Source organism: Etheostoma cragini, chromosome 19 (genome assembly GCF_013103735.1).
Source record: "Etheostoma cragini isolate CJK2018 chromosome 19, CSU_Ecrag_1.0, whole genome shotgun sequence".
NCBI classification, from domain to species: domain Eukaryota; kingdom Metazoa; phylum Chordata; class Actinopteri; order Perciformes; family Percidae; genus Etheostoma; species Etheostoma cragini.
In genome coordinates, this window is record NC_048425.1 from 4179686 (window position 1) to 4189651 (window position 9966).

General features: G+C 40.0%; 2 protein-coding genes across 3 annotated transcripts in view; both read right to left on the bottom strand.

Moving 5' to 3' along the window:
• vbp1 (von Hippel-Lindau binding protein 1) overlaps nt 1-1490 on the bottom strand; it is a 6544-nt gene extending 5054 nt beyond the window's left edge. Inside the window, exon 1 of the mRNA XM_034857239.1 lies at nt 1268-1490. Within this exon, the coding sequence (XP_034713130.1) occupies nt 1268-1348 (81 nt within the window). The 5' untranslated portion in view covers nt 1349-1490. The remainder of the gene's footprint in view (nt 1-1267) is intronic.
• Nucleotides 1491-2387: 897 nt separating this feature from the next.
• Nucleotides 2388-9273, bottom strand: LOC117935023 (zinc finger protein RFP-like). 2 transcript variants are annotated; one of them, XM_034857136.1, is made up of 9 exons: nt 9037-9273; nt 7527-8127; nt 6533-6628; nt 5490-5723; nt 4989-5136; nt 4799-4825; nt 3892-4067; nt 2873-3771; nt 2388-2790 (listed from the first exon to the last, which is right to left on the bottom strand). In XM_034857136.1, exons 2-8 carry the CDS (start codon nt 8112-8114, stop codon nt 3400-3402), a joined length of 1641 nt encoding a protein of 546 aa, XP_034713027.1. In that variant the 5' UTR covers nt 8115-8127; nt 9037-9273; the 3' UTR covers nt 2388-2790; nt 2873-3399. The 2 variants fall into 2 exon arrangements, with proteins under 2 accessions (XP_034713027.1, XP_034713026.1); XM_034857135.1 differs by having other exon boundaries at nt 7527-8117; nt 9037-9216.
• Nucleotides 9274-9966: the final 693 nt, after the last annotated feature.

Genomic DNA, 9966 nt, shown 5'->3' on the forward strand with positions numbered 1-9966 from the left:
TTTGGAAAATGGCTGCAATGAAACAAAGAGTGAAAAATTTAAAGGGGTCTGAATACTTTCCGTACCCACTGTATATGGCACTAACCTTTAGGAGCTTTCAATCTTTAGTCTCCTCCCTCAACTATTTTTGACTGGTGAGATGGCTGCAACAGCTACAGTGACTTGTTAAAACCTTTTTTTTGTAAACTCTGGGTACACAAACAATGTTCTCAATGATTGCATTTATGTATAGAGCTCCTGGTGATCCACATGCTGAAAAATAGTGATTCTGACGCTTTCATAGTAGTGTCCCTAGCCCTTCCATTCAAAAGGCCATTTCACCGAAAAACAACAAGTGGTGAGATACGCTTTATGAAAACATTTTCACAGAAAGCTTTTACAGGACTGCAATGCTACATACATATGATAACCTTATAAAATCTGATGCATGAATGAATGAAACCTTTATTGCCCTGAGAGGAATTTGTTTGGCACTCAAGGGAGCCACATTTTTGTTGTTGTTTTAAAATGAAAACTAACTAAACTACAGTATATAAATGAGTTCAAACGCAACATTCATGTTACTGCAGCAATAATAGAGACACTACAGGTGAATAAGGTACATTTTAGCTAAGCTAACATATCACCATGAAACTTCCCCAGTTGACTACATAGCTAGATGAAGAAAAGTATTTTTCTGGAGTTTTCTGAAATGTTATGTTTAAATGTGCAAATGAGGCGCGATTGCTTACTTTACGTGAATGTGGGAGGAATCTAACGATACCGTCTCAAATAGAAAAACTAAAACACCTAAATATGTATTTGGGATGTTTTTCCCCAACTTAAGGTATTTCCACAGTGTGTCAGTACAAGTAACTACAGCAGCAAAGATCGGAATAAAGCCGTATTAATATGACCTAACAATGAATTGAAAAGGATGGACCCAGCTATCGTTATTTTAACAAGAGCTTTATTAACAAAACAGGTTACCAGGCTAACGTGTAGCTAACTTAAATTATTTTAAGCCTAAAGAGGAAACGAGGTGCAGTGGAAATAAAGAAGCAGCTCACACACAGACACTAAGATGTCCATAGATGGAGGTGGTGAGGAGCCGCCCAGCCTGCACACAGCAGGATTAGCTAGCCCTCTGGCTAATAGAGCTAACTAGCTAGCTCTTAGCCAGCATGACGCGCCCACACATCGGCTACTCGTAACAAAGCTGTGTTTTCAATGGTCTAAGACCGTGGAAGGCATGTAGTAAAAGTGATAAATGTCAGCATTTACGCACCACAAACACGGCTTCGGGGATTCCGAGGTGCTTTCTCTTAGTCGCCTGAACGGCATTGCTGTTGTCTATGGTCGTCGCCATCTTGGAGAGAGGCTACTCCTTCCTTCCTTCCTTACGTCAAAAACGTCTCTGCTTACCTACAGGATGGTGCTTCGACGCTCGGCTGCCTCTAGTGGCCACCGGCTGCATTTGCTGCTGGTGCTGCTAAATTACCCACAGATCTACAATGGGCTATACTGGCTACACCAGCAGCCTACTACAGTTGCAGTGGTGGAAGAAGACCCTTTTGTGAACTGCTCCTTATAAAAGTAGCCTATAGAAATACTCCACAGTAAAGTTTGAGCCCCCCTAAAAAGGGTCTACAATTGCCACTGATCAAACAACATAAAAGCAGACAGATGGATGCCCTGGACAGAAGACTGGCAGCTATGGAAGCCAACCTGAAGGAAATGGAAAAGGTATTGCAACTCTTATTTTTCATTTATTAAATAAAGAACAACTTTTAGGTTCAGTATTTCAGGAATTTGTCTCTAATCGTGTAGGTTTCTTGTTAAACATACTGAATAATATTATAACATTTCCATGCCTTGCTCAAGATCACCTTGGCAGTGCTTAGGAGGTGAATTGGCATTTTTCCAGCTATCAGCCCACACTACATACTAGACTTGAACCAGCAACCCTCCGGTTCCCAAACCAACTCCTTACGGACTGAGCCGCCCCCCATTGATATGCCATGTAAAACTACATCTAGCAGGTGGCCAGAAATGTGACTCTCAATGAATGCTAACATTTCTTCATATCTGTTAGATGTGTAAATAGGCAACAGTTGGCTAAGACATTAGCCAATAAATTTAAAAAAAGAAATGTTAAAGATCTTGCTTATACTGCTGCACCCCAAGTGGTAAAAAACAACAACCATGAATGCAGCTTTAAGCAAACTTGAGCTGCACAGACACAGTAGAGCTGTGCACTGTTTATTAGTTTCCGGCTGAATGGTTCCTTCTTTATCCTCTGTGCTCGGTTTGGAATATGTTCTCTAAGAATGCAAAGCACATGGAAAAAGGGACGCTCTGTCGGGGCCGATGCAAAGTTTTTGCAAAACAGAAAAGGTTTCTGGGCAAAGATTGATACAAGTTTCTTTATTACCAAAACAAATCACCATAGAACCACTGATTGAAACATGCTAGTCAAGGCATAATTCTCAGAACAGTTTTTTACCATCATTAATTACCACCAGCCTAATGTTTAGGTTAAATTCAGTTAAAAGTCTGCAATGCAAACAAAACACTTTGCTAAGCCTGAAGAGTTCATAGCACAACACAACCATAAACATGTCAGGTATACTTTTGCACAAGTTTGAATATTCATTTGGCATTAGGGTGTACATGGTGGCATGAGGTTGGGTTGGGGCCAAAAGAACAACAATATATGTTAACACACCACCAGCAATTAAATGTTTGTAGTAATTCCATATTTTTGTTTAATTTTAGACCAATTCCTGTCTCCTACAAAATACATTCATACTTACAAACTGATTTTGTGTAAAGCACTTTGAATTGCCCTGTTGCTGAAATGTGCTATACAAATAAAGCTGCCTTGCCTTACCTTGCCTTACCTTTGAACAATGCATACTAATACAAATAACCCTGTATAAATTAACACATATTTTATATAAACATATTATTATCAGGACTATTGAACCTACTTTCTAATGTGAAATACTTTAAAAGTTTTGATTAATTCAGCAGCTGCTGGTGTTTCAGCATTGTGATTTTGCCAGTGAGTGTGCGATGTTGGCCTGGTGCGAGCAGGACTGCGTGATTCACTCATTACTGAAACCTGACCCGTAGTAGCTTTTATACTTACCCAGATCGGGGTTGGTTGCTGAACCATAATAGATCGGCTGACATACTTTAACAATCCAGTCTTCTTTGAATGCATTTTTTCACATGCACCTGCAACACTTCTCTTGTAATGACTGAAAGTTAAAAGTCCTTATATTGAGGATGCAGGGGATAACAATCTTTGAAAATGCTAGTGTATGTACAGTAGAAACTTAGCTTATAAATACTGACTCAGTTCTATAAGTCAAAATCTTTCTTGCAGCTATCGCAGTCGAAGTCAAATCATCCTCAAGTCTTATGATTAACAGCTTTGACAACCAATGGTGCCGTATTCTTCCCTTCATCAAAAACACCCGGGCTGAAGAAGGGGAAGATCCTCCCCGAGAACAAGCACCCAGTGAAGGTGTAGATCGGAGACCTGGCCTCCACGTCAAAGAATGATACGGTCCCCTGCTTGTAATCCGTAAACACTCCAACAATCTGCGGCTTCTCTTTGAGGGCCAGAAGGACAGAGGGCGAATCCAAAGCACGATACTCTTCCCCGTTCCTCAGCCGCACCGTCCAAAAGCCGTTCTCCGGCTTGGAGGTGATCATCCCCTTCCTGTTTACAGACTCTTTTACCACACCCAGGTCCCAGAAGGTCTTTGAACCCACTGCAACCTGCAAGAGAATATAAAACACTGAACATGAAAACTAAAGAATAGGAAGATTGTCAAAACGCTTGTAAATTAATTCTGAACCCCATTCTACACTGGATCCATCAGCAAACAAGACACTGACCTGGAAGTAGAACCTCCCGGACAGGTAACCTCTCTTGCCCAGAACGCAGATGACGGGGTCAAAGCGTTGGGGGTTGTCAGGAACAATGTGCAGCAGCTCGCCGCGGCCCGCCTCCTTTCCGTCAGCTGACAGGACGATGTTTGGATGGGCGGTGTCCGGGTCTAAAACCACGTCAACTGGGGAGAGGCAATGAAGAGAAGTTAAATCAATACAAAATCTTCTACAAATACCATAATATCTACGTGCACTTCTACAGCCAAGGGTTTGTATTGTGCTACTTTGGTACAGATTACTAGTCCAGGTACCGCTCAGCCATCCTGAAAACAATAGTACAGTTATTGCATACTTATTGCAGAATTGCATACTGGATGTTGAACTAAATCTCTTCCAAACACGCTTTAGTTATGATTAAACAGAGTTTAATCATAACTAAAGCGTGTTTGGAAGTATCTACTTTAGTATCTACTAGAGGTATCTACTTTAGTTATGATTAAACAGAGTTTAATCATAACTAAAGCGTGTTTGGAAGAGATTTAGTTCAACATCCAGTATGCAATTCCTCTTTAGTCTGCTATAGTTTTTAAACAAATGGGACAAGTCTTGTGGTGGCTGGAAAATGTTTAAATTGCAAATCTATTTTTGGTGTTCCATTGATGTGCACATTTCACTGATGTAATGTTTCTGCTGTCATGCATTTTTCTTTATAGAACAATGGAAGATTCTTGGTGAAAATGGGTGCAGTCAGTGTGTTGCTTTCAGCCAAATTATCTCATTTTTGTCAGGTGTTTTTTTTTTTGTAACACAAACACATTTTAAATCCTACCATATTATTTTAACTTTATTCCAATCCAACATGCAAAAACACCCAACCATTTCACACACTGAAACCACATAATTATGGTCTTACCTGCATATTTCTGCATCTTCTTCATCTCTGTTCAAATGAAAATCAGTTTTGACAGTTTCAATGACAAAGATTAGTTAACTTTAGAGAAGGTTCAGTTTAAAAGTATCATAAGTTACGAGGCAAGTTTGATGTTTAGTTTTTTTTTTTATGCAGTACAAAATAGTAGCACTTGTAATGATTTTGACTTCACCTTCCTTCTTCAGGCCATCCAGTTCTTTCTTCAGGGTGTCGTCCAGTTTAGACAGCGCTCCCCTCACCGCCCCCAGGCAGAGTTCAGGGTGGACGCCGATCTCCCTCCACTCTTTGGTGGGCGGAGGAGACATGAGAGAGGGCGACCTCTGCCAGAGGGAAACAGTAAGCATAGAATTTGAATGGTATTATTGGTAAAATATGAATGCGATTGGTGCATTGATTTAAAGTGTCAACCTGTGGAGTTTGACTCATACTTCAAAACTCCAATACACTTCCAATATTTCTGTACTAAAATGCCAAAAGGATCTACATCCTGCTTTTAACTTGAAATTCTAAATGTCAGTGTTTTGTTTCCTTCAGAAATGGCATCTTTGTAACGGTGAAAAAACCATGAAAAGGTGTTTATATGATTTTAAAACAGGATGTCTTGTTTTGCCTTAACTAACAGTCCTCAGGAGCTAAAGCCCAGTATTGTCCACAGTTTAATGGTGACTGTAACCTTTAAAACGTGCAGATGGTCCTCAGAGTCCCTCAGCTCCTCCAGCTCAGCGTTTCTCCTCTCCAGTTCAGTGATTTCTTGCTGCAGCTGGTCGACGAGCTCCTCTGCCCTCCTCTCTGCTGCTTTCTGCTTCTCCTTGATCTCCACATTGGCTTCAGTTTGTCTCTCCTCCATGGAGCGAATCAAAAACGTAAAGAGACGGTCGCTCTCCTTCATCTCCTTCTCTGCACTCATCTGGATGGGGATAAAGAGAATTGAACATTGTAAAATGAATTTCGTTAAAGTGGACGTATTATGCTTTTCTGTATTTTCTGTCATATCTAAAATGTTATAATGTTGGGTGTACATCTTAAAAGACGTCAAAACGTCAAATAATACATATTTTATTTTAGAGAAATCCCCATGAGCTAAAACTTATAGATTTGCAACTATTCTCCGCTCCTGTTTTAACAGTTTTTTCTACTCTTGGCTAAGTATTACGTAACTCCAAGCCAGGCTGGACTGGAGGTTTTGTTTTTTAAGCCACTGTGTGTTAACATTGTCGCATGTAGCTACGTGGCTAACAGCAGTAAAAGATGCCATCTTGGCTGCCAGTGTTAAATTCTGAAACATAGGTAGTATTTGGTTCAGAAGCTTTTATCTGTGATTGTTGGGCCTTAAAAAGTCTTTAATTTGGAAGTATTGTGTTGTAAGTCTTAAATTATTTTTGAACAGGTCTTAATTTCCCTACCTCTACTGCTCATTGAAATGTTCCCGCAGCGCTTTACAATGTTCTGTTTTAATTCTGTGGTGTTGTACTTCTGTCGGTAGTCCAGTTATGATTTGCTGTATTATGACTACATATAAGACCAACATGCAACTTTTATTGCAGCAAATCTAGACACCTGTTTTAGACACATTTTTCGCACTCTGATATCTGCCTTTTTTATGTAACAATATACATATATAGGTCTCAAATTTCATTCATAGTAGTCTTACAATGGTCTTAAACAGCTTTGAATTTGACTTGCTGAAACCTGCAGAAACTTTGCGTTAGGACTCACATTGCTGAGCTTCAGACAGCTTTTGATCTCCTCCACTTTCTCCCGTCGTTCCTGGATCATATGCTGAAAATCTGCATGACTCCTCTTCATTTGGACCTAAACGACAGAACGGAAATAAAATCCTCAGTTGGCAGAGTGTAACTCTCTCACTAGCACTTCTAGCTAATAAGACTATTAGGCAAACAGTAGCCTACATGTACCTGCAAAACACATAAACAACATTTAGAATTTCATTGTCAGCCACCAAAGATAGAGCGGTTATAGGCTGACTATTTCAAGATAAAAACTGTTGCCTCTATTTTTCTAACACCATTGTTACTTGGGTTATTATCTCCACCAAGGAGTTTATGTTTTTTACAGAACCCATTAATCCACATTTTGAGACATATGTGCTGCATTCATGTGGTGTCACAATAATAATTAGAAAAAAAAATGATTTCCCAACTGGGAAAATTTCACACTGCATTAACATGATGGCCTTGGTCGGTGAAAGTCTGCGCTCTTCGAATGCCTTTCTAGTTTTGGCTGTTTTAATGTAAATTTAAATCAACATGGTACCTCAGTTTCCCTGCAGTTAAATACACATGCAGGCTCATCAGCCCCCTAAGTTCTTGTAAAAAATTGTATGCAGTGTGTTTGCCTTCGTTTTTTTGCAGCCAAGGATCTTATATAAAAGTTACAATAGAGAAGTGCATGTATAACAATGCCACTTTATCTGTCATGAACCACGGTTAGCAAAGTGTTTGTTAAATTTTCACTTTTACACTTTATGTAGCCTAAGTATACACTAACAATTTGCAACAATACAGTCTTTTAAATGGCTGATCCATGTCAAATGTTTAAATACATTTTACAATTGTAACAGTTGGCCAGTAAGACCGACATGTGTAATGCTTTATTGCGTAATTAGGAATAACTGTTATCACACATTCATTTTGATCTTCACAAACCCATATTGCCTATACATCCCTAAAGCAGAGTATACTCTCTATACCTTCCTCTCTCTGCTTTCCTCCTCTATCGTAATAGCATGGTGATCTTTGTGCTCGGTCTCGGTGCAGAACTGGCACACGCACTTCTGTTCGTCCCTGCAGAACATCTCCAGCAGCCTCTCGTGCTTCACACACATCCTTTCCTGCAGATTCTTCACCGGCTCGATCAGCTTGTGGATCTTCAAGGTGGCGACTCCCTGGTGAGGCTCCAGGTGGGCTTCACAGTATGAGGTCAGACACATCAGGCAGGACTTCAGGGCCTTCACCTGAAGGGAGGTTGCAGCGCAGACGTCACACACTACCTCACCTGGGTTGGCGGCGCACAGCTGTGAAGCCGAGGAACAGACTATAATATTACGAAATGCGTCCGCCAGCTCTTTGAAGGCTGTGTTGATGCTTATTTCAGGCAGGGAGGTGAATGTTTTGTTGCAAGTGGGGCACTTGTAGACCTCACTGCCATCCCACGCATTTTGGAGACAGGCCTGGCAGAAGTTGTGTCCACAGGGAGTGGTGACTGGGTTAGTGAACACTTGCTGACAGATGGTGCACTGGAACTGCTTTTCTGGTAACACGTGGCCCGGGGAAGCCATTGCCTGCAGAACACTAAAAAAGAGGTAATCAGTTGCTCAGGATGATCTTTGATAGAGGAAGTTCATGCAATATCCACAGAACAACATATTTGAAAGAGTGCTGAACTTCCATAATTAATTAAACACGTTAAAAAAAACAAAGTTTTGAATTTAAACTTTTATTTATTATCTAATGCTGTACCTGTGTACATAGGCCTAATGTGTGCACAACTTGAAACACAGGACTCATACACCCTGCACTGTTTGGTGTGCTTGATGTCTGCTGAATACACACACACACACCACTCACCACCACCACACCCTCACTTCCCATAGAAAACATAATTACACTAGTGTGCCAACACTCAATTACAATGAAGCTTGTTATCACTCTCATAAGCGTATGTTCAGTATGAAGCTATACAGCTAGATCTGGTTAGCTTAGCTTAGCATAATGACTGGAATCCAGGGGAAACAGCTAGCCTGGCTCTGTCTGAATGTCTCTGTCCAAAATCTGCCTACCAGCATTTCTAAAACCCACTAAAATACAATTAGACAGTGGAAGGCTTACCCTTACACAGATCTCAGTCATCAAACCTTAATTCATTATTCAATCCCATGACCAGAAAGTATTATTTTTTACATAAAGCATGATTTCATCTATGTGGTACTTCAAAAGCTATCAGCAATGTACAATAATTAATAGTTTTTCATTCAGGACAACATTTATTTAAAAAAAACATATAGTCTGCATTTACATCAATCTGTGTGAACAGTTATTTGGACAGTCTCCTAAAAACAAAAAGGTTCTTTTCCCCTTCTTGAAGTGCCCATTCTTAGCTTTTTAAACTAATTCACATCACTTGAATTCACATGCTCAGTATTTTTTACAACAAAACAGAATTTAGCTGATTGTTTTTAGCTGAAAATTTGTCATACTTACAGTTACTTCCCTTTGCTGGGCGGTCACACGTCTGTGCTCGGTGAGGGCAGAGCAGGGGACTCTTCTGCTGTGAAGTATGACTACATTACAGTGATAGGTGTTCGGATAGTGATTCATCACCCCGAACCCTCCCTTTTCTGAACAAAGCACTGGTTTCTCGGTCATACTTTACTGCAACTACCTGATCTTAAAATTGCGGCCTTTACGGCACAACCTACTATTAGTTACTGTTTCTGTGACATTTTGTGTGCATGTGTGCGAGCATATATGATTGTGGGAATATGTAACATTAAAACTCTCACACAGGGAAGGTGCATGTTTTCCTCATGGGTGTGGTCTTTGAGTCCAATGGTTCACATTTTCCATTTATGGCACACCTAAAACATACTGTTGACTTCAGGAATGCTGCAGCTCTGCATTGCATAACAAATACAATGATTATAAATGTAGTGACCTAATTATAACATTATAAATATGTCCTCTTTAAATATAAGGATGCATAAATCAGGAGCAGTTATACACCCAGTTTTCCTGTGAGATAGCACCTGGAACAGACTAGACTAAATTGGTAGATCATTTACAGATGAGAGGTCATTGACAGGTGAATAATGGGACGTTTAACAAGTTCATAAAATACAAACGTGCTTTAACTGACTTTAAGAACTGCTGACAATACACATTTAACTACAGATTATGTGCACTCTACTGCCACATTAACCACCAAATATCTTTCTACATTTACGTTTCTAAATGAATCGCGCTATACACCCAAGGTAGACATTGGTTTACCTTTGGGGTAATGTCCATAAAGTGGGCAAAATACATGAAAAACATCTGTATTTGATGTTATGCTCCAATAAAGAGTTAGAAAAGGTACAAGCAGAACAGAATGTTGTGTTGTGGTAATGTATGTGCAAACAGGAACCTTTA

Excerpts from the sequence above, each read along its gene's own strand:
- LOC117935023 (XM_034857135.1), bottom strand. The coding sequence starts at position 9,201 with ATGACCGAGAAACCAGTGCTTTGTTCAGAAAAGGGAGGGTTCGGGGTG. Across the intron at positions 5,137-5,489 it reads ACCATCTGCACGTTTTAAAG|AGGTCGCCCTCTCTCATGTC; the intron begins GTTACAGTCACC and ends TCCCTCTGGCAG. Across the intron at positions 3,772-3,891 it reads CCGGGAGGTTCTACTTCCAG|GTTGCAGTGGGTTCAAAGAC; the intron begins GTCAGTGTCTTG and ends ATTCTCTTGCAG.